This window comes from Helicoverpa zea, chromosome 23, assembly GCF_022581195.2.
Source record: "Helicoverpa zea isolate HzStark_Cry1AcR chromosome 23, ilHelZeax1.1, whole genome shotgun sequence".
In the NCBI taxonomy this organism is placed as follows: domain Eukaryota; kingdom Metazoa; phylum Arthropoda; class Insecta; order Lepidoptera; family Noctuidae; genus Helicoverpa; species Helicoverpa zea.
In genome coordinates this window covers 9576369-9601963 of record NC_061474.1, presented here as the reverse complement: position 1 = coordinate 9601963, position 25595 = coordinate 9576369, and the positions used below count along the sequence as shown (strand labels likewise).

Below are 25595 nucleotides of genomic sequence, written 5' to 3'. Positions count from 1 at the left end.
CAAGGATCGCAATAATAAACTCTGCGCCCCTGGGTACACAATGGGGCTCTGTGTAGTATGCTATATAGTGGCCTGAAATTCTAAGCACGTAGTTCTTACTCGTGAAGATAGATGCCGCTGTTTTCAAGTTTAGGGTATGCACTTTATTCTGTTTTCGTTGTAATTCCTAGTATTTTTCTTGGAATAAGAGACTTGGTATTCGGAAAGTTATCCTATCGTAAATTTTGATATATTTTTTAGAGTAAATTATCTGATAGTGGCGATGCTATCTGCTCATTTAGTAACTAGTTAAAGTTTTAATAAATAAACCGACATAGATACCTATAACTGCAAACTATCTTATAATTATAATTACTTCAGGTTTTTTCCTAAATAAAAAAAAAACATTCAACCTATTTCCCTATTAACCATTTACAGCAAATTCTTTTATCGTTTCTGTACAAAATCGCCTGCATACATGAAAAAGCAATCAGTCAATGTCTGCAAGCCACATTACCCTTTCACGAAGGTATTACCTACAGTTGAAGGCTTCGAGCCGCTGCAGCATAGGTACATAACCTAGTTGCTACAATATGTACCTCGATGGTACTTTGTATGGAAATTTGGGTGATAAGACTTTTGGAGTGGAAAATGGTCTTGTTTGTGTAAGGTTTATTTTTGATGGTATTTTAGGTATTTGATGGGGCTTGTGGCTACATAAAAATTGCATGTATCGATTAGATTAAGCAACCCTTGGCGCGATTGGTCCGTGGATACATAACCATCTTTGTCAAAAGAAGTTCCTCTGTGTCGGAAGTCGGAAGACTCTTGAAATTGGTGGGTCCCGGCCGTCATTCGTCAGGGTGTCATCTTTGGCAGAATCCAGAAAGTCTTTTTTTTAACATCGTCAAGAATCATCAAATGACCCCACCCCCTGTGCACGGTTAGCAGCAGTAAGGGAGTGTCAGACTCTTACTGACTTAAAACCGTAGTGCTACGTCGTAGGCCTTTTATGGACCAGGGCCGCGGTAACTCTTTCGAACAATCCCGCAGCCCTGGCAGACCTTGGCCCTGCTGGGCCCCGCTGGGGTTACTGACGTCTCTTTGAGACGCCGACACGCGTCTGTTGTCTATACAGAATCCAGAAAGTCTGCCAACCAGTTTTAACAAGGATTATTGGGAGACAGTTGCTCCTTGAAAACACTGATACTCAGTCGCATCTAGTTAGGCTGAAAAGCGACCCTAACATTGTTGAAAAGGCTAGTCACGCGATCAATTTTTTTTCAGTAACCCAGTCTTTGCAAGTATTAAATTGATGAGAAATACCACTTACCTATAAGTGGAGTATTCATCAAGTATAAAAGATATTATTTTACATAGCCATTTAGTTTATTGTATCTTTTGGGGCACGCTATGAAAGCACTACTCATTTTTTTACTTGTTCAAATAAAAGGCTACGTTCATGAAATTGAAATAGGAATCTATTACATATAAAGTTAAAGAGTTAGCTTGAACGTCTATGGCTTGTGGACACACACACTTTGGAAAATTCTGTTAGATAGCTCACTATAATGCGATTAGGCTAAAGATTGTTTATCCAGGAGTTGTTTCTAAGGGTACTGATAGATCTTACAGCTGGTAGGTAATAATTACAACGTGGTATAGTTTTATTTTCTTTATTAACCTGTATAAAAGTAGATCAACATTTATTTCACAATACTATTGTCATGATTCACGTCACCATTTAATAAGTATGTTTTATAATTTAAACTAAAATAAATTATTTATATTTTATTGAGTATTCAGGCACAAACAAATTAGCAATAAATAAATTAAATAAAACAGTCGTTACTTAAAACTAAAAATAAATAAACCTTTTAATAAAAAGTACCAAAAATCGTTTTTTGAAAACGATTATTATTATACAAGAGCACCTTTTTATTTAAATTCTATTTAATAAATAAAATAATGATTTATTTAAAGTACAATAATAAAAGACAAGGCACTTGTTTTTTGAATGGTGGGCTTACAAAAATATAGCAATTATTTAATTTATTTATTATAAGCACAAATAAATTAATTTTAGAAAAAACAAGTGTCCCGTATGCAAAACATTATCTAGGTATAAGTACATTAAAATAAATTAAATTGTTGTCTAATATTTGGACGTAAAATTACTATATAGGTTTACTTGATATGGGTTATTGGATACAAATCTCAAAGGGCTCATTTCAGTGTTGATTATTTCAGCATTTTGCATGAAGACTGCATCTAAATGAGAGCTTTAATACTTCTTTGTAATAATCAGATAAAAGATGATTTAGGTATTATAGAGGGAGAGAAGATAATCGAAATAATTTTGGGCATAAAAAAACTTCTCTTGATGTCTAGAAAAAAATCTGACCGAAAAATATTAATGCAGGACACAATAGCAAAAAAATGGCAATGGACAAAAATGTTCCATACCTATATTAATTTTATTCAATGCTGAAAATGGTTTGTAATTTTTAAGAAATCCCCAAACATAACTGAAGACTGAAAGTCAATTATACGTCACTGGCCGTCAGATTATGTTTTAGAATCTGACAACCGGCCTCCATTACAAAAAAGAAATAACAAGGTTAAAGTAAGTATCCAATACCCACATCACGCCATCTAAAACCTACTCCCAAATTCCCTTCCTCAGAGGAGTCTTACTCCCTCTTATACGCGGAGTAAGGCAGCTCGTCATACGCGCGCCTATCCCACCCCCCGCTGCTACCACCAGAGGACCAGCCGTGACTGTCATGGCCGCCGCCACCGCCGCCGCCACTCTTCGCTGACATCAACTTTTTCAGGAGCATGATCCCTGATAGGAGGAGAGCGATCTGGAAATTGAGAAAGAGATATTTGAGAAGGTGGTCGATAACAGTTGAGTACAGGTCAGGTGGTCTAAAATATTTTCATGTTATGGATGTCGAGGACTGCAAGGGTCAAAGATAAGCAATGCTGGTCATGATGGATTCGTGTTTGAGTGACCATCTTAGACGTAACGAAAACCCCGTGAAATTGGCTGGCTATCATATTCAAATAACACCTATCTGAAAATTGTGATAAAAAAACAATGCATTCAGTTTAAATGGAACCTTCAATGTAACTAATTTTATTGTCGTGGTTGTTATGTACCCAGTCCTATTAAGCTTCATAGAATTCAACCTTATTTCCTATTAATATAATTAACTACCCCAACAAACAAACAACTTAACAAAACAAACAATTTACAGTACAAGGTGCAACAAAAATAAACCTAATAAATATTTCAGTACCTAATAAGCAGCTTTTACAAAGTTTACCCAGCCCAAGTTTACTATTTTAAAAATTCATCAAATACGGTCGATTTCCTGACCTGAAAACGCTGAAAATTTACTGCATCCGAGGAAATGGCTACCACTTAAAGTATCCACACACTGCAAACTTTTAGTCGGCCGATAGTTTGTTTGGGCTCATAAATCAGTATGAAGATGAATGAATGGTTGTACGCACGGTACAAAGATTAGGTATTTAGCCGGTATCAGACCGAATGAAAACTTTGACAGCCTTACTACAAAAACTTAAACACCCGTTGAACACTGGTCTAAAAAAATTTGGTTGCTAAACGGACGTTATTTCAACGTCATAATCTGACATTTTATTAGACAAGTGTTCAACAGATGTTTAAAAGTTTTTGTGGTACGACGGCGATTGTTTAAAAAAATATTGCCCAACCATTGTGTCAACTGTAGGCCAACTGTTTAGTCTGTAGTCTGTGGGTTCTAAGCATGACGTAGGTAATCAAATAAATAATTTGTTTTCTTGGAAATGCATTTACTTATGTATGGGTTCTTCCATACAATCTTGTTGCTATAGGATTATGGTTTGTTTGAGCTAATAGTTGCCAAGTGTAGCTATTAATTATGAGGTTCTTGATTTGATTTGTATTTCCTAGAATACTGAAGTTTTACAAAAGAAAAATATTAATAGAATACACGTGCCATGTTTCCAATTAATTATGGCACGATAAACTGTAAGTCTTGGCTGTCATTTGAACATCTTTGGCAGTCGTTTCGGGTAGTCAGGAGCCAGTAAGTCTGACAACCAGTGTTTCCAAGGGGTATTGGGTTGCCCGGGTAACTGGGTTGAGGAGGTCAGATAGGCAGTCGGTCCTTGTATAACACTGGTACTCAGCTGCGTCCAGTAAGAATGGAAGCCGACAACAACATAGATGGGAATAGGCTAGGCAGATGACGATGATTTAAAATGTTTTTTAATTAAACACAATGAGTGCATCATATAAGTTTTAAAAGTGAAATAAAAAATCAAAATTCGTTCATTCAAACTGAGCTGCAAAACAGCACTTTTCGAATGGCAGAAAACAAAAGACAGCCCCCAAAACGCCCACCTTTCACCACTTCCTATGTGTTTTTGCTGGGAAGAAGAAGTAGCGCAACAAACTCCCCAGCAACACCATGACCTCTTTGGAAACACTAGCCTTATGATGTAACAAGCTAAGCCTTTTCCAACCCTTTACACGATACGTGTATAATCTAATACCACGGCCGACTAGCCGCTCTTGTAAGGTTTTCTTCAGGCTAATACTGAATAATGTGTTACTAGCAAACTGTTCTGGCTTTGCAAGAGTATATAATATATAAACGTGTAAGCCACACTTATAAATCTACTAATTTAGTTACTAGTGAAAACCGCATGTAAATTCGTTCAGCAGTCATTGATTAACAGCCAGAATGTTAATAAAATAAATAGTTACAATCATTTATGTCAGTATGGAGATACTTGAAATTACGAACGACATTAAAAATTACTATTGAATAGTAACAAATCATCAGTTTGACCGTGACATGAAATATAATATTTATCCCAGATTATTCATTATTCTCAAATTACTATCAAACATTAATAAAACCCCGTGGTTAATAAAAAGAGAATATTAACATATTGCATGATTGCATGTCTGTGTTGCAAAGCTATGATTATAATCTAAGAGCATATTATCTACTGGAACTGCCATGACCACTCATGTTGTGATGGATGTCTTGGGCACAATTCTCTATGCGAAAGAGTCTCACAATTTACGAATAGGCAAGGCTATGTACTAAATAGTGGTAGGTAGATAGATAGATAGATAAAACATTTATTTAGACAAACGACAAGACACCATAAAGATACACAATAAGAAATAAAACAAAACAAGAAGTGGGTAGAAAGACAAACATAAAATACAAAAATTAACGGCGTGGTGCAGTGTCTTACGATTTCCATACATTTTCAATCACATCTTTACACATACACACAACAAAATTGTCATACACAAACTTTTACTTAAACACACACATGTACAGTACACACGTAGTATGATAAGTGGTCTTGTGCCATTGGAGGAAGGTATGCTACGGCAATGGCGTCTCCTGTTGGTCACAACTCTAAGATCAGGACTCTGTTTAATGAAACCTTTGGGACTATGTAGTAAAGATATCTTATCGTACATGCAAATATGTGAATATTTGACAGAAAGTGTGCCGAGCTGAGATAACGTTCATTTGTATTATCAAGGTCTTGTTGATGATAATCCTTTGTGAAATAATTGTTAAATGTTACAAATGTATGGAAAATTGTAAATAAGAAAACTTTTTTTAAGGATTAAAACAAAGTAAGTACCTAAGAAAAAATGGAAGAATCGTCTGAAACATGACATGAATGAGAAGAGAGTGAATCTTAGTATAATGATAACTGACTGACAGAAATGGAAGAGGAAAGCATATTGCGACGACCCCATATAAAATTGGGAACACGGCAGGAAGAAGAAGATATTTGTTAAAATATCAAAACCTTGTTCATGCTTCAAGTATTTCAGGACTTGGCATGTTAAACAGACATAAAGTATTAAATTATCAGCACCTGCCTACACAAACAAAAATCTGAAATCAATTTCGATCAATACGTACATGACCTAAAAATAACTGTCAATCTGAAATAGCCTGGTTGCTGTGTTGTTGTTATTGTCTACATACAAAATATACACATTATATAGATTACTAGCTGTTTTCCCGCGGTTTCACCCGAGTCCCGTGGGAGCTACTGCCCGCACCGGGATAAAATATAGCCTATGTTACTCGCAGATAATATAGCTTTCTAATGGTGCAAGAATATTTAAAATCGGTCCAGTAGTTTTTGAGTTTATCCATTACATAAAAACAAACAAACAAAGTTCTCCTTTTTATAATATTAGTATAGATATACCTACATGTGTATGTAGATTCTGAGTGCTTATCAATGTGTTCTAGTTTTGGAGGTTAAAAGGTGTGAAACGAAACAAAATGATTCGTTCTAAATACATTGTAGTGATTGTAGTAAAGTGTAGTGATGTTTACCATTAATTGTGAAGTCAAAAGTATAGAAATAAAAATGTTATGGGTTTTGTGATAGTGAGATGAGGTTTAGTTGTCTAAATTAATATTATAAAGAGAAATGCTTCATTTGTGCCTGATAGACTCCGAAAGTACTGAATCGATTTGTGACATTCTTTCACTGTAAGAAGGTTGTTACAGCTGACTATTCTATCCTTGGGTGAATAGGCTGTATTTTATCCGGGGGCGCGAAAAAGATGTAAGTGTTTGTGAAACCGCGAGATACAGCTAGTTTTTCGTATTTCGCCTAACAATCCTAAAGATAATTACCAACATATATCCAAACACCATTTAATGTGCAAGCATTCAAGTCGTAATCAAAGAAGGACATTGAACCGCGAACCTCAAGGTTTTACTGCCGTGTTTACAGCTACGAAACCATTGGAGCATGCACGTACTATACTGAGAATATAGGTACATTGTTTTTAACCTGAACTCAGACCATTCACTTTTGTATTACTTAAGGATATTGCAACATGTAGGAAGGTATGTGTCACAAAAATATCTGGCATGCTCATTTTTCCTTACTAATATTTTTTTTTACATTGTTCCTTAATATAAATAATAAAGACTAAACATTGTTTGTTTGTTTGTTTTTACCCTTAAAGCTCCGTAACTACTCAACCGATTTAAAAAAATCTTTCACTGTTGAAAAGCTACACTATTTTTAAGTAAGATAGGCTACTTGCTATCTCGATGAGAGCAGTAATTCCTACGGGACGCTGGGGGAACCACAGGCTAGTGGAAAAACGAACTAACCTTTAATTCTAAAAATACACATTTAAAAAACCAACAAATCAAGTAGTAAAAATGCTCATTAAAAACACGCAAAGCCATTAAAAACAAAACAAAACAAATAAATAAAAAAAACTAACATTACCACGTGTTTTCGACGAAAACAGACGAAAATCCACCATCAGCCTAAGTAAATCTCGAACGGCTTAATATTGACACAAGCCGCACGAGATTTACTTGAGTTGACAGTATTATTTGATCGACTTCGAAAACGACTTCGATTATTTGAGCGACTTTCGAAGCGAGTGCTGCGTTCGGCTGCAGTGAGATGACTGCGAGTCGGGCGGTCGTGTTGCTAGGTTGGAAATCGATTTAACCCTTTTGTTGCAACTTTTGTTTTTTGTTGGGAATAATTTGTTGTTTTTTGTTGTATTGTGTTAGGGTAGATTTATTTTTTATGTAGGTAATGAAAAATTGTGATGAAGTGGTGGTTTGTTTTGAGACTTGGGTAATTTTTCTGCGGTAATATAGATGTAGATGTAATGGCATTTATGTTTTGCTTATCCACATTTTAGGCTAACAATACATTCAGAGATATATTGTCATACAGAAAATCCTTGGAAAAATAAGAAAGGTTTTATATAGCTTTCATCATGTACCTAGTCTCACCGAGAGAGAGTTAGTTTCTCACCTGATGGAGCTGAGTACGAGCATTTTAAATGGAGCGACAGTCTATCTGCCCTTTTTTATTTATTTATTTTTCCCCAAAATCCAGCAATTCTCCCAAACCCTAGCAACACTACTATTTATTAAAATGCGAATAACCGAAGCAAATGGAACTAGTATGGAACACTGAAGGCCGCTTACGTACGCCTTCAGAACTTATTAAATTCCTATATGCATCACACACGGAATTATACACCTTATCATCTTTAGTATAAGGTTCAAAATACCATTTCAATTAAGTTCACTTCACGTGGCAATAAAGTGCAAGGGGATATGGTCCTTATATTGTAGACTTTAAGGTTGGATTTTGAATGAGCAATGTTTTAGATAGGGTTGACAATAAAAACACATGTGTCACAATTAAATGATTTGGTATTTTAATTGTTTAGTAATTGCTTCATTGTTTTTGATGGTATCTAGTGATTGTTTGTTCCTAAAAATAATTTAGATGTTGACATGAAAATAGTACATTTCATATATGAATTTTTGGCTATTTTCAGCCCAATTTATCAAAACAGTGAATTTTAATTCCTCATTAGCAATTGGTAGTAACTAATGGTAGCTGGTAGCAATTAGGTAGCAACTCTCTATATGTATTTCGAGAGGATCAGTGATTTGTGACGGCGGTCCTGACGCAGACTAAAACTGTAGTAGGAAACGAAAGATTTTGTAATGTGCAAGTTTACCTAATAATATAGAAAAGCAACCGTAATCACAACCCTTTAACTCCATTGAACAAAATGCTAAAAATACACTTGAACTCGGAATCGAACCGGCGACATCCCGCCACGACACTCCACGGCTAAGAACTAAGTTACTGGGGATGACGTAACCGCGTCATTTAACGTGCGGTTACGTTTAACTGTCGGCGACGTGTCGTTCACCTTTATGTCTCGTGTTTTTGTTGTAGTAAGATGGTCGAATTGGAAGTTTGAAAAGAAATCTGGAATTTGGTAAGTCTGTAGTGTTACTGAAAGATCCTAAAGTACCTATGTTGTGTTTCTTTTCATAAGTAAGGGTTATTACCTAGTTTTCTGACTACCTTATAACTCTATCTGAAATCCTGCAAATATTATAAATGAGAAAGTTTGTATGTATGAAAACTTAGAAGTATATCGGGTGTGTCGTTCATAATCATATTAAATGAAATGCGTTAATATACTGGTTAATATATGTCCATTAACACAAAGAAAAAAGAAAAATACGTAAAAATAAAAAAAATGAATTTTTCAAACAAAATAAATAGAATAAAAGTGTGAGAAAATTAGAACACCATATAAAAGTCAGTCATTACAAACAACTGTAATTCTCCCTTGAAAACTGACAGCTGTCAACTGATCAAAACATTCGATACTCCTAACTTTATCTCTGCTTTACACATGATGTTGTAAATTATAAAAACGAAGAATGACTCCTGTGGCTAAACCACTGATTGGATTAGGTTATTTTTTTTTACAATTCGCCATAGAATATCATAAAGTATATGTGATAGAATTTAATGTGATTGTGAACGACACACCCGATATACCTAGCTCACATACATCAGAATAACTTATAGGATATTTATTTTCCCGGCACGGGAAGTAGTTACCTCAGGAACCTCAGGAAGTAGGCGAAACTGCCGGAAGCTATTATTCCATAGTTAAATATTTAAGTTTCAGTCCAAAAATATGTGGGTTACCCTGGTAACTTTGTTGAGGGGGTCAGATAGGGCAGTCACTCCTTGTAAAGCACTGGTACTCAGCTACATCCGGTTAGACTGGAAGCCGACCCCAAAAATAGTTGCGAAAAAGGCTTGGAGGATGATGAGTCCAAAAATCCATTTTATTTTGACTATGACGAAAATTAGTGATGTTTTGGTTCACTTAAAATGATTATATTTTTAATGCGACAAACATACCTAACTACATTTATTTAACTAAAGTAAATAAACTATTTTATACACGCAAATGTTTAATAACAGTTTGACCCAGTTGTTTTAACTGCTGATAACAAAACTATTTATTTTATTACGTGAACGGCTTTTGTTTTTAATTTGTGTTAAAATAATTGGTTGGTTTAGTGGTTGTGAGGAATGACTTTTGAGCGTGGGGACGCAGGTTCCATTCCGAAAAGACATTTGGTTGGGTATATTTTGCTTTTTGGAAATTTATCAGTTGAGAAGAATGTCTATGGATTTTATTATTGTTTCTTCCTGTCCACTTCTGGAAACCTAACCTTACTTTTCCTAACATTTGAGGTTTCGTAAATACCTGTGATAATAATAACGCTTCAACCGATTATCGGCCGCTGCGGCTGTCCGCATATAAGGTAATCAGCCAGCTACGCAGGACATATTATAGTGCACAAGCATTTGCGCAGACAAGAGCACTCGCCATTCCATCACTCTCATGGGACGGCAATCCAACACGACCGGAGAGAGATCACAAGAAGGACTGACAGTAACATTCTTCTCTCTAACTTAAAGAATCCTGACTGCTTTGTAAAATCTAGCAAAAGTTGCCCAATCTGGGAATCGAAGCGAGTATCTGAGCGCAGCAGTAGCGCTATGAGGTTACTAGACCAACAACTAACTACTGCTATATAATAATCCATCTAATAGTCCCCTCAGGATATCATCGTAGAAAACATCCGCCATACCCCCTTGTTCCCACACACTAATGGCTCAGTTATCATAGTACATCAGCTTTCTCTGACCCGAACGTTCGTGAGTTCAGTGCCAGACATGGCAAATACGACTTTCTATGCTATAATGATTATTTTGTTTATTATGGGTAATTGTGGATGAATAGTTAATTATTTTGTGTACGTTTTGCCGTGGTTTTATGGAAATCTCTTATTTAATGGGTTTCGTAAACGTGATTAAGAAAATCAGGAGGACAACACTATAAAAGATGGAAAAACTGAATTTTTAATTTATTTGACACACAATACGAATATGTTAGGGTATCTACTATATGTTTTTAATACTTAATTCCCTATTACCTTTCTATATTTTGTACATATGGAATATTTTATAACACTGAAACTCATAGAAACAATATAGGCCCAATAGGGCACCGCTTTAAGAAGCGGAAATACAATACTGGATTATTTATTTGTATTTTTGTTTAGATAAGTATTAAATATTTGTTCAGTAAAAGAACAAATTACACCCAAAGGAAAACCAACGACTTACTCATTGAGAAAAAAACTTCCCATTCGTTAATCCCCACAAACACATACAATAATTTCTCTAATAGACAGACCATTATCTTAAACAGGCAGCGGCAATTACAGGCCTCATTAATTACTTTCAATGAGCACTAGAATCCAAGTTATTGCCCTTAGAATGCCCTAATCGCGTAGAAAGTTAACAACGTGATTGCTAAAGCATGCTGTGACAAGGATGTAGGAGGAAATGGAGTGTCCATGTGTTTGTGTCAATGAGTGAAATTGGAGTGTTTGTGGAGAATGTTTATTTAGGTAATGGGGTTGAGTGTTAGATGATTTTGATTAGGATTATGAGCTGTACGGTTCATAATTAATATAAACAATGAAGATGACAGTTTTGAGCTAGTCAGCATCCTCGTAATTTTAGTGAAAGCCTATTGGATCGCTGAAAATTTTCTAATAATGATTTATACCAATTAAGTAAACACTTTATTGTATCCTTTCATTCTTTCGAAGTGACGTCTAATAATATAATTTGTCAATGACATACATCAATTCCAACCTCTTACTAATTATAAAAGTGAAATTCGAAATGAGCAATATGAGCATTCCACTCGTTATTTACTCCGTGATAGTGACCTAGACTAAACTGTTCAAGTTAGAATAACTATGGCTAAAAATATGTTAAGCTTGATGTCGTTTTAATGCCTATGCCTTGTAGGTATGTCTGTAATGTTTTATGCCTGTGAAGATAAATGTATAAAATGTAGTACAGTGTGAAGTTATTAGTAAATATTATTAATTATTCAGGTAATTGGTATTTACATTTACTTTATCGAATATGATCTGCAGAGAATTTCAATCGAATTCCCAAGCCCATTTCATCACAGGTGTCAGAATGACTCAAAAAGATGTCAGAATGACTTTTGATGGATAAGGTCGAAGACTAATAAGAGAGTTAATATAGTCTATACTAATATTATAAAGAGGAAAACTTTGTTTGTTTGTTTGTTTAGTTTTAATGAATAGGCTCAAAAACTACTGGACCGTTTTTAAAAATTCTTTCACCATTCGAAAGCTACATTATCCACGAGTAACATAGGCTATATTTTATCCCGGTACGGGCAGTAGTTACCACGGGATGCGGGTGAAACCGCGGGAAAACGATTAGTCTGAATATAAAAGTAAAGTAGACAATCATAATAATGAAACCACTGCAAACAATACAAAGTTTAAGCAAATATAAAGCTTCCATAAACGAGGAAAGTTATGTTCCAAAGCTTTTCTTTACGATCATTTTCTATAGTGAAGGGAATGAATGATACTTGAAGACATAATTGAAACAATTTTGTGCAAAATTTAGCTTTTTCATGCAATGATTCCCATCATACAGTCGTTTGACATTGTTCAATAAGCCATAAAAGAGAAAATTTAGAATGAAGAAGACATCGATAAAGATTATAGGAACCTTCGCAGACTATAGACTAAACTGTTGTCTGATAAGATGTATGTTGTTGGTGTTGTAATTGTGAATCCTATCAAACGTTTCAGTCGGTCTGATTTCGGCAGGATACCTGATCATTGTAATGTACTACGTTGGGTTACATTTCATCCCCATACTGGAAACTAAAGGCTCCAAAACTGTATTGACAAGATAAAAAAAACAGTGTTAGGAAGCTATATTATCCAAAATTGTTATACAGGCTACATTTTATCTAGATACGAGAAGAGATATAACGGGACGCGGTTGAAAAGGCGGGAAATATCTAGTATGAAAATAGAACTCAGTCAGTGGGTCAGTATCGTAGGCAATAAAGAGTTATGAGCCGAGTTATTAAAATGTCATGCATTTTCTACTTGTTTATTTAAATTGCCCTTGCCTTTCAAGTACTTTTCACCAATAAAGATAACATCATGAGCTAAGGTAGAATTAAGGATTAATTAAGAACAAATTCACCATGTCGCAACAGTAAATGAAGCACTCAAAAGGGAAAGAATTATTGAAATGTAAGCAACAATTTATTATGTAAAGCAAAAAGAAAGAAAGGCTTATTTACGATGTGATAGAAAAACGAGGCAATATTGAAAATGGTAGGTTACAAATAAAACAGTAGTCAAGAAAGATCTAAAAGATTCACAAACGGTACAGAAAAGAAAGGACACAAAATTGGAGTAGGTACTTCACAATTATCTCCAAAATCATGACCAACTCAAGATCTTATCATAAATACTAGAAACAACGACCAAAGTTCAACAACGCATGAAAGTGCCAACTGGATGAGTCCATGATGATGATGATGATAATGACGCGGATGGCATTAGACCTGACATTTGTACTGTAATTACTTTCTTAGAACACTGAACTTTGGTACATAATTGGGACGATTAAGGGAAACTGTGGTGAAGGTAAGGTCAACAATTTTAGCTCTGAGAATGAGAACGATGAAGTGAGAGTGTTGTAGCCTTAGGGAGAATATCACCATCATTTGACTATCCCTTTGGCAAACTACGTTGCTGGCAGCTTCCAGTCTAACGTGATGTAGCTGACCCTCTTGTACTAATTCTGTTTTACATGGAATCACTGTCTATTTGACTTGCTCAACCTAGTTACCCAGGGAAACTCTGTATCTCTTGGTTAAAGACTGTTAACTTCCTATTTTCTGGCTACTAGTATCGACTGCCAAAGATGTTCAAATTACAGCCAGGGCTCACCAATTTAACTCACCCTCCGAAACACGGAGAAACTCATCAGGACCAGATCACCTTTAAACAAACCTAACACACCAAGAGTTGATAAATCAACCCATGCGGCTGTTACTTAGCCGAGAGCTTAAAACTCACGCCTACGAGTACAACTACATCAAAAATAATTCCTAGATGTCATCCCAAAACTGACATCCAACCCTGCAACAGCATCAGAAACAAACCCGCACCACTAGTTCCGCATCACCATACCCATATCTTCAATGATGAGCACGAACGACGCCCTCAATGACACTGACATTGATTCACGACACAGTTTACATGATACAAGAAACTACAATCATGTGAACTTAATCGATGTTCAGTTTTTATCGAGTGCTTACGTTAGTGGAGCACTTAGATATATTGGATTGGATTTCAATTGTTAGTATAACGATCATTGAGATTGTAGAAATCTTAGTGTTGATGTGTTTGAGGAAGTGTGAACAGGATCTTGGTGAAGATGCTGCTGGGAGTGTGTGAGGCGTAAGAATTGGTGGAATTAATAAGATGAGAAAACATTAGATTTAGTCTTAGTAAAGAAGAAAAAAAAATTGTTTGTGTCCTAGAGAAATTACAGCTACCGAACTTATCTAAAAAATAATTTACTGTTGGAAAGCTACTTAATTTTGACAAAAGATTTATTTCATCCATGTACTTGAAGTATAACACGGAAAGCTAGTGATTTATAATATTAAAATAATAAATCAGAAAATAGATCCTATCAATCAATTACTGATTAACATAATTTTTCATTCAAATCTTACTTTACTATTTTAATGTTTTAAATAGTACCAATTTTACCACAACAAAGTTTCGTATTTAAAACCATAATATTATATGAAGAACATAAACACTACATCGTGACTTCAATGTACCAGAAATATTCCAAAGCAGTTCCTTTCTAGCCATAGTGGAATTTTCAGTAGCGTTAGAAGCAAAAATTATGTAAACGAACAATTTGAAACTAATTTATTTGTGTTGCAAGCAATGAAGTGTGTAAAGACTGACTTATTAATGATTTTCACGCCTTGTTTAGTAGTACGCCTGCCTACATACTGGAGACTAAACAGTTGGCCGACAGTTATCCCGATGGTTGGAGAAAATATATTTTAAATAGATATTAGTCCATCCCTTAAACATCAATTGGTTTGTTACAATAATGCTAACTTTAATAGATTTTTGCAAAGTTTTAAATAATTTCATATTGTTTTTTTTAATAATTATAATTTAATGCATGCTGTGATTTCCTATAGAGGTAATTAAAGAAACACAAGAAAAGTTATTATTTGTTTTTAAAACTTGTCTGTAATGTGTATTTCTTGTTGGAAATCCAAATAAATAAATCTGATACTGGTCAAATACCTGATCGCTTTGTGCGAACTCCCAGATATCTCCTTACTTATCAAGCGCCTGATTTAAGCGATCAAATTGTCGGCCACTAAAAAGTCCGTAGTACACGAGTACTCTAATATGATAAACTACGCATTGTATGTCGTAAATATCAATTTGATGATACTTCCTTCACTATAGCTAAAACTAATTTTTATTAAACAGCACCGACTATAGACTTTTGCATGCTAAAGTACTGTAACAAAGTATTCTTGATTGTCTATCGTAAAAAGCAATTTCAGCTGAACTTTGACATTTCAAAAGTGTGAAAATGAAAGTACCTATTACTTTCATAGACATACGAAAAATAATGAATGTGACATGAGTCATGTACAATTAAATTTTATTACCGGTCATTCATTTTTATTTCTTGTGGTTGTTTCTGCGAGTAAATAAACTTGATAGCAAAAGACAATAAAATGAAGATGAAATAGCAAGAAATAAATTCTGCTAGAGCTATCCAGCAGTTTTTTTTTTTACTTTTTTAACAGGTAGGTAGACTTAGGCAAAAGAAAGCTTTTTGGGAAAAGGTTCGGTTTATGATGATGATACTTAGGCATCTTAATGGAAGCTTAAAAGATTTCAATTAAACCTATATTGAACCAATCAAATGGCTCTAAAATTACAGTTAAGACAAGATCTATGTTTGAATGATCTTCTCTACCAAAAATCTTAGACCTCTTTTATTGTTCTTTTTCAAAATAGGCTTTTTTTGCGAACTTTACGGGACCGCTAGCTTACGAACCACAAATAACTAGTAAGATAGAAGTGTAAGTAAGCGCTGGATACAATGAAGTATCATTTTCTATTCGTGTCACAAGGTCTCTGCCGCGGGATAACACTTTAGTTTCATATAATAGTCTTGTATATTGTAATGTAACCAATTTTAAATGGAATGCTACATTTAATGCTGAATAAATTTTCTCTTCGGAATGAGTTCTTGAAAATGCTGCAAAAGTGAACTTTGAATCTATTTATATTAAAGCTGAATTTGGAATTGACCCTGCAACCTTATTGCAAGCTTGTGGTAACATAACTTTAATCCACGAAGATAAGACCAGATGAGAAGACATTGATAATGTTAACATAGCAATAAACAATGAAAGCCTAGTTATTAAGCCGACCACATTAATCTTTCGAATTACTAAAGTAAACAATCATTATGTGAATGAAAATTATAATGATTGTGAAGATGTGAAGTTCAAAGTCAACGGTCAAAGTCAGGCATTTAATGAACAAAAGAAATCAAAAGTAGAACGAGGGAAAATACTCCAAACAAGTGAATGTTTATTTGTACAAAAGAATTTATCAATAGGAGTTTAAACATGAAATTAAAATACTTTCTTGACAATACTATCTCTTGAGAAATGATCAAAAGATTTCTCAAGGTTTTAGAAAATATGATTGTAACTATCTAGTTGGAATTCATGATCATTACTCTTAATCTAGTAGATGTAATTCAGTTCTTCTGCTTTCATGTATTTACTCTCAATATGGCTTTGGATATGGTCTTCATAACCTAGTAATCTCTATCTAACATTCTGCCATCTATGCATCATACATGACTATCAAAACCTACCTAAGTTACCTAAGTTACCTAAGTTTTACCTTCACTTCAAGCATCTTTAGCTACCTCATTATTTTAAATGACTTTTCTAAAATCATCGTCACTAACAATGTCGTCATTGTCATTTCCTGTCACAAACAGACTACTATCATCACCATTTTGAAAATACTCTTCGACAGTACATCAGGGACTGGCTCTGGCTCTTCAACTAGGTCTATAATTGCTACTAGATCTAAGCCTCTTTAGCATCTTTACCATCTATTATAGCATTATGGAATGCAAATAAATATAAGAATGTGAACAGTATTCAACAAAGGTAGGGCTTAATCCTTCTGTCTCCAAAAATGTAGGTCAAAGCACAATTACTAAGAGCCTATTCTCACATGACGATGATACGTCATTCCTTTCCCACGACACTGAGCGACAATACACTGGGAAAAGACGATTACTTATAATTAGCGTTTTCTCTAACCGTATTATTGATGCTGCAAAAACACCAGGTGATACGCAAAATAGGAAGTGAATAAATGGAGTGTGTTAAGAGTATGGGACGGTTGAAAGTTTGTAAAAGATGAAAGATGAAAATGCTTTATCGTTCGGTTTTATGGTTCGTGGTAAGTGCCTATTTATCACTTAAGCTGGGAATTTGAATGAATTCAGATTTATAATCAGTGTAAGTTTTATGAATATGGGAAAATTTATGATCTATTTCGACTTTACATCATTGAAATGGTTATAGTTTTTCACATGATTTTCGATTTCCATTTAAGGAAGTGATTAATTACTATCTCTATCACTTAAAGAATAATCACTTATACCACGTTGGTTTTCACTTAGAATCATTCAAAAATCATGAATAGTCAGATGTTATTGTGTAAATTAAAATTTTAAATTGCTCTTAACTTTGGTCAAATCATCAATGGATTTGCTTTAATTAAAATATAAACTTACAAGAAAGCGTGACGTGACCGTGACCATGTAATTAAAAAAAATACTACCATAGATGTCGTTTAGTCCATTTCTCATGGTAATGAAACACATGAATATTTCAAAGTACGTGCTGAATGCAAAATAATGGTTTATACTGATTTAATTGTCCATGTACGTTTAGTTATTAACGACTTTCTCTTACATGTGATTATAAGGTATTAAGAAGACAATGTCTTTTTAAATAGTGCTTGTATATCTAGAATGGACACTCAAGAGATAGGTTTAAGTATAGGTTTAGTTCTTGAATATGCTTTAACGTTACTTGATAATATGCTAATTCAAGTTAGATGTCATAATAATGCAGTAGTGGACACTATCGCAGATCTTAATGTGATTAAGATGTCTGATTAGGGTTCAAACTTTGCTCCTTCTACGAGTGCAATGTACGTTTTGAGTTCATTCATAGCATAGTCATATACTCGTCAAAAAATTAGATTTCCTGATCTAGAAGAAAATATTTTGGAATATCGTTGTCAACTTTGAGAGAGAGAGATTCTTTATGGAATTTAATAGTTTCTTCCTAAAGACACAAATCATAGTACAACCATTAGCACTAGATTTTCAACTATGAAATCTTTGGTACCTTTGACACGATCAACGCCTTCCCCGCCAACACGAACAGGCCAGCTATCGCCAGCGGGATCATGGCTGCCATCTTCATAGCACCTCCCATCATCATCATCCCCATCATCTTCTTCATCTTTCCTCGACCTGGAATTAGTTTGGTTGGCTATGAGTATTTTTGTTTCAATAATTATTGTATTTGTTTTCGCTTTCTTTTCATAGGCTGCTATGTTACTGAAAGATTGAATCACTTTATATTCTTTTTCGTTTTTTTTTTTTTTTTAATGACAGTTCTCTAAATCTGCCGAACATTTTAAGGTATTTTTTTTGAAAATGTGAAGCATGCTAAGTTTGCAACAGTGCTTGATGTAAACGACGATATAAAAAGTACTGATGACATAAAACAGCCAGTAAAATTTACCGACCAAACCATCTACATCATCACCTTTCCACCATATTTCATTCAGAAATCAAAGCGATTGGCGATCCGTGACACATGATTCGGACTTCGGAAGCCTCGCTTCCTACTACCTACCCTCAAAAGGATGGCATGTGCATAACTATAGGTAATAATTTAACTAATCACGCGACCATTGCAACAAGGAAAGCTGAATTTTCTAACTTTTCTACAGTTAATTAGTGATTGGATTTCCCTATAATTATATTACAGCTCGCAATGTTTCGTTACTTTAAAATAACACTTCGTTCAATTAGTAATTTTATTGATTGTTTTTATTGCAGTAATAAAAATACATGAAAGTATTATGCAGCATTCTGCATTTGTCAAGTAGTCACTCATTTCTATTCTTGACTGTTTTGAACATCACGCTCAAGAGCCAGAGCAAGCCTGTTAGATATAGAAAACAATGAATTTAATTCAAGACAGTCACATCTATGTCAATAATAAAGCGATATTCAAAATGAATAATAAACCGTTTTACAAGAAACAAACGTAATGAAAGATCATGCGGAAAAAGAAAGTAAACTAGCAAACAAAACATAAAGAAAATCGTGGTCTATAAAATCTTAAATGCTATTTTAGAGCTTTGGAATTAAGACAGTTATTATAGAGAACAACAAAAATTAGACGATAGTTTTTGATTTGCTGAAACGTATAATTTAGGTATTTGTACTGCACAATATCTTTAGGACATACAATATTTTGAGAGCATCTTGAACACTGGTACAGCATCAACTGAATTTTATAGCGTTTTTCATGAATTTTTCACTTGTTTTATTTTCAAAGAAATAGGCTTCTCTCACTTACGCTTCTTCCGAAATTGATTTAAACATTATTTAGAGCTGATTTCAATTCATCCCCAGCCACGTCCTTCATTTCATATAAATAATACTTTAGTGTGTATTCCTCAATTTTCAAATGACAAGCCGGAACTATAAATCAACAATTACCTATTTTCCTTGTAACATTATAAAACATAAACCCATAAACACAATACATAAAGCTCATGACAGTTATTAGAAATCAGTGCACATGCGGACATAAGCATGTAGTTACAATATACCACAGAATCACCACAAGTCTGTAATAGCTATCACTGACAATATTATGGCGATTTAAAATAATGCGATGGTCGCGTTTAGTATTTCATTGTTATATCGGTGAAAGGAGCATTTTTGCTCTTCAGCTTAAGAAAGCTTTGAGCTTGTTATTTTAAGATTACTCTTAGTAGGAAGGTTATTTTGTAAAGATGTCTTGATAGATTTGAATATCAGAGTTTAGTTAGACAAAAATATCTGGAAGAACGTTTGGTGTATATTTAGTGGCCAACCCTAAATAACTTGGGAACAAGGAAGAAGAACGTGATCATAAATAGACAAATAGGTAGTAAATTAAGAAATATTTTGCATTATTTTGTACCTGTCAATAGCTACATATCTTCATTTGAAGGCAAAGTTCGAAAAAGCTCAAAAGCCCTCAATATTCATTCCAAATATTTGTGTTATTCAAATATTACTCACATAAAATCCACAAGAATATAACACACATTAAAATAAAGTTCTACCATTACAAATTGCTTTCGTTCAAGACATTAACTCAATACTTAAAGCATACGTTTGAGAACACGATAACAATTTTCTCACTACATCACCGATCGTACTCAACTATCTCTATTATAAACTATGTATATTGTCTAGATAAGTGTATGTATGAAGATTTTCTCAAGCTCGTTAAGCTCAAGAAACATGTCTGAAGGTCAAAGGAAAAGTGAAATAAGGCTTTATAGAAAGGTTATTTATGATCTCTCGTTGTACTCTTAGAATATGCTTAGCCTTATCTAGCCTCATGCTTATCTAACCTTTTGAATTGTCATTCATAGCATCATTGTCTGCTTAGTTTTTCCTAACTATGTTGGGGCTTGTCTACTTATCTGATGTAGCTGTGTACCAGTATACACTTGTGTTGTCAAAAATCTGAGCGTCTTCAAAAAAGTTAGAACGTAAAGTTATTTACAAAAATGAATAGTTTTTTGAAAAAAAAAAATTGTCATTATATCTTGATTGATTAAAAACATATTTGTACTGTCAAAACTTTTTGTTTCTAATTTGCCTTTAACATGCATGACTGTAGTATTGATCAAAACAGCTCGATCAAAATGTACTTTAGACATTTAAAAATTGTGAAAGGAATCACAGTTTTCCTTATATTACAGTACAGTCAAATTCTCACAGCATAATATTTGATGCCTCCGGTCAGAGTTGAAAAGATGAGTTGTCAGTTTTTTCTAGGGTAATCTATGTCTGACCTTTTAGTATGGATTTGCGAAAGTTACCAAATTATGTGTAATTCGTTTTTCAGTAGTTGGGAAAGTAAATTTTGGAGCTTGCTTGTAGATTGAGATTTATAGCTTCTGATATTGACAATTATTTTGGAAGTAGTTTCGTTTTTGTTTAGCCCTGTGTATTTATTAAATCTCCTTATGATTATAGAATTTTTAAGTATTAAATGATTTTCCGTCAAATTGAGGAAATGGCTCGATCATATTGTAATAAAAATATAACATATTTTATAACTTAATTATCCTTTGAGTGTAAACTATAAATAGAGTCATAAAATATCTAAATTAGTTCGGGTAATGAACTGTAAAAGTAAACAAAGATACTTTCGCATTTTTAATAATCATGCAATATTACTAGAATATTAATTTTCAGTTTTGATTTGATCGTAAAGTAAAAGCACGCAATTGTAAGTAAATTACAGATGTATTAATTAATGATAATTATGACAGAAATCTGAACCATCTGACTGTCGTTTCTAATGTAAATACATATGGAGATGTTGATGAATATCTACATATTAATTGTAATCAGACATACTTGTGGATTCACGCAATTGATAGTGACAATTTACTTTTTAATGTTGATAATAAAAGTAATGATAGTCACGTTAGGTTTGTTCGGAAGTTTATCTAACGCAGGAAAAAGATGAGCTAAGCTTTTCAAATACTGAAAGCTTTGATATTGACAGAGATAAAGATAATGAATATGAAGCTTTTGTAGTAGATATAGCTTTGTGATAAGCTTAATACATGACAGTATTATTGATATTACTATGAAAGCTAGCTATTGATATTATGAAGTCATAAAAATAAGACGAATGGCAGTCGATTAGACCATAATATTTAGAACAAAATGTATTTAACAAAAATCTGTAAAGAATGAACGTTTCTCGAGATATAAGGAAATGGGTCAGTCGCTATGTAAAGGTCAAAAAGTTCACGATCTGTCAATCATTTTGTGGCTAAGCATCTCATAATTATCAGAACTCAGCTTTTCACTTTCACGAGATTAGATTTTTTTGTTAACAATGTACATATCTACTTTTTACTTAATGCGGATAATTTGATCTACGGTTGATTGATGATCCGTACATTCGAACCATTGAACTTTTGACCTTGAACGAAGTTTAAACAGATTTAAGTAACAAAAAATGTAATTACCTTCTTCAACGCCTTTATTCAGATCCTGTCCAGATATCTTCGGTAAAGACAGCTGCACTGTCCTCGAATTCGCGAACGCTGCAATCCGATCCCAAAGCATCTCCGTCAAAGCTTCGTCTTTCCCCAAATTCCTCGGTAACACTGCCTCTATATCATTTTCGTTTATAGTAGGCATTTCCATATTCGTCGTCTTTACTACATCCAGACCAGCAACTAGAGGTATCACATCCATCCTTGCTGCTCGATCAAAAAACAATATAGCCTTCTTCTTCAAACACGGTACAAATCCATTGGAATTCTGGCAGTCTTCGTAAACTTTGCTGATATACCGAAATCCAAGATCATCTTTGATGGCTGAACTTAGAGTTAGGAATAGTGATAGAAGTAACACTTTTTGGTACATTTTGTTTGATGTTGGCGTTGCGGTGAGGGAGTAGTTACTGTGGCCGCATGGGCTTCGGCGCGCAATTTATATGCTATGTTACGGGGGCAATTGAGAGGTTGGATAGTACTGCATAGTTTTTGCTCTGTGGGTTAGAAGTTTAGGGATAAATGGGGTGGAATAATGTTTTAGGAATGATTTTGGAACGTATTTAGTCATTTGCTCTGTTTTGTTGGAGGTAAAGCTGGTAAAAGGATCTGTCAAAAGGTTAAAAGTTTGTAAAAATGTTAGGATGTAGTTGTGATATTTTTTTTTCAGTGAATGTCACAAATACCTAATTTAAAAGGTAAATTAAATTGAAACAAAAATTAAATTGTAGTGTGTTTGGGAAATTGGGCCATTTTGTGAGTCTTCCATATTTTGTGAGTCTTCCATATTCTAAGTGATGATCTTACGGGTAGATAAAACAATGCCGATTGTCTTAGTCAAATCTTTACGAATCTTACTGGTTACTGAGCCAATTAGTTGTTTTGTTTCTTTTATATCTTAATAGATATTGTTAGTTGGGCAGCTACTGAGAAAATTGGTCCAAAGTTAATGATAATAAGTTTATGGTAACGTTCATTGGGGTTATTGAAAGCTTACCCATGTCCTTTCTACGTAAATAGTTCGCTTGTAAGTTATAAAACTCAGACAGAGAGAGATAGATCTCTGAAGCAATTATCGTTTTCAATGTTTAATATTGTACTAAATGATTTTGACTTTTGGAATATTCTGAAAGATGCTGTAATCAATAGATTTACTGAAAATTGAATTTTATTTCATTTTCAAGTTATGTAAAAAAACAATTATAATATTGCAAATCAAGTGGGTATGACGTAAATACGTGTTATTTGTTAGCGAGGCAGACTAATAGCTTAATATTCAACATAAATATTAAATAATAAAAGTACTACAATTCTTACACGAACAAAAGTAAATAAAAAATATTCTCAACTATGAAATTAAATAATATTTTAATTTAACGTCGATAAAATAAAATATGTTACACACAGGTATTATGATAATTTTACTAACATTAGCTCCATTGTTACACTTGCTTCAAGCTATTAAAAATTTGCATATTTTATGTTATTTATTAACATATTTCTGGGCTCTAGTTCGTAGCATTAAATTGTATGTTAGACATCACGAGTTTACGCTACGTCAAAAAGTGTAGTAAATCATTTTTTCTCTCTCTCTCGGAAAGAGTAGTTTTACCCTTTGATATCTGAGCGCGAAAGCCGTTTTTATCCTCTAGAGCGGCAAAGTGATTTGAATTTAGAACATCGTGTGCAATGCTCCATTTGTGACAATCTTGATAAGACTTTTCAAACAAATACATATTAATCAAATAAAATACTGCTTAAAATAATTATTCAATTAATTAATTTTTATTATTGTTTTTACATAGATTTTTAACCTCGTTTCATTTTTAAACTGAGATTTCAAATAAATGAACTTTAATAGGTACTTCTTTTTAATTTGATACTCATATGTGCGCGCCATTTTTTTTGCATCTAGTAATTTCCTCGATGAATTGGGATGAAATTATTATTTTTTATTGTTTTGAGGTCTATTTTAAACCTCATTACATTTTTAAACAGAGTTTTTGCAAAAATAAATTGTAATAGGTACATCTTTTATTTTTTTGAGTTTAGAAATTTCCTCAATGAGGTGGGATGAAAAGTTACGTGTTGCACTCGAGTGCAAAGATTTTTCACCTTGTGCTCTTTTGATTCCCTCGCTATCGCTCTAATAAAATACTGCTTAAAATAATTATTAAATTAATTAAGTAATTTTTATTATTGTTTTTACATAGATTTTTAACCTCGTTTCATTTTTAAACTGAATTTTTGCATAAATAAATTTTAATAGGTACATCTTTTTAATTTGCCATGTGTGACGTGCGTGCCATTTTCTTTTTTTGAGTTTAGAAAGGACAATGGGCACTTTGTATGGGATTTGGTACCCGCTCCAACAGTAACGTATGATATATCATTAGAAAGGTATTTACGTGAACAATAATAAAAACTATGGGGCTTGCCTCAATTAGCTGTCCGATCCGAGTAACGATAAAAATTAAATCGACATAGAAACAAGTATGTCATCCATATATGCAAATTCATTAAGAGGCATATGTCGTCAGTATAATAATTTTAAACTCAGTTAATAGACATCTTAAATTGTTTGAGATACACCCACACTACACTATTATAATCTAAAGGTTGTAATAGTCTATGGAGTCATACTACGGAAACACAATCGTCATGTGATTTGACAAAAGTTCAAAACATTTCTGAAAACACAACTAATCATTTTAGTTACATACTATCTCTAAACATACTGGCTTCCATGTACCTACACATTATATGAAATAAAAAAAAACCTGTTATTAAAACACGATAATCATTAAACATTAATTGATTGTAAATACTGAAAGACTTTCATCAAATACATAAGCTATATTCTACGTGAACTGCAAAGGTTTGCACACAGACTTTTTTTAAAGCAGTGGGCAGGCAAACATTCTAAGAAGGCAAAATTCTTGTTTTTTTTGTTACTTTACCAGTTTTTATTCAATACAGTTGGATTTAAGAACTACATCTACGTTGATGATTTATGAACATTATACATTCTATTAGTCGATGTCACGCGAAATGGACAAGGAATTGGGACTAGTCGTCATAGTAAAAATTTTTTGGCTTGCCAAGACCTACGCAATGGTACTAGAATCAACACTGTTGGACAGGGTACCAAAACGCCCATCGTCCTTTCCTCGATGAGGTGGGATAAAAAGTTACGTGTTGCACTCGAGTGCAAAAATTTTTCCCTTGTGCTCTTTTGATTCCCTCGCTATCGCTCAGGATTCTAATTATTGAAAAACTCGCTATGCTCGTGTTTCAATTTTAGAATCCTTCGCTTGC

The 25595-nt window shown here is 33.7% G+C and overlaps 1 protein-coding gene across 1 annotated transcript; it reads right to left on the bottom strand.

The window, feature by feature from the left end:
* Nucleotides 1-1983: 1983 nt before the first annotated feature.
* Nucleotides 1984-22650, bottom strand: LOC124641890. The gene is made up of 3 exons (XM_047180143.1): nucleotides 22248-22650; nucleotides 18308-18435; nucleotides 1984-2846 (listed from the first exon to the last, which is right to left on the bottom strand). The coding sequence occupies exons 1-3, from the start codon at nucleotides 22648-22650 to the stop codon at nucleotides 2673-2675; spliced, it is 705 nt and encodes a 234-aa protein (XP_047036099.1). The 3' UTR covers nucleotides 1984-2672.
* Nucleotides 22651-25595: the final 2945 nt, after the last annotated feature.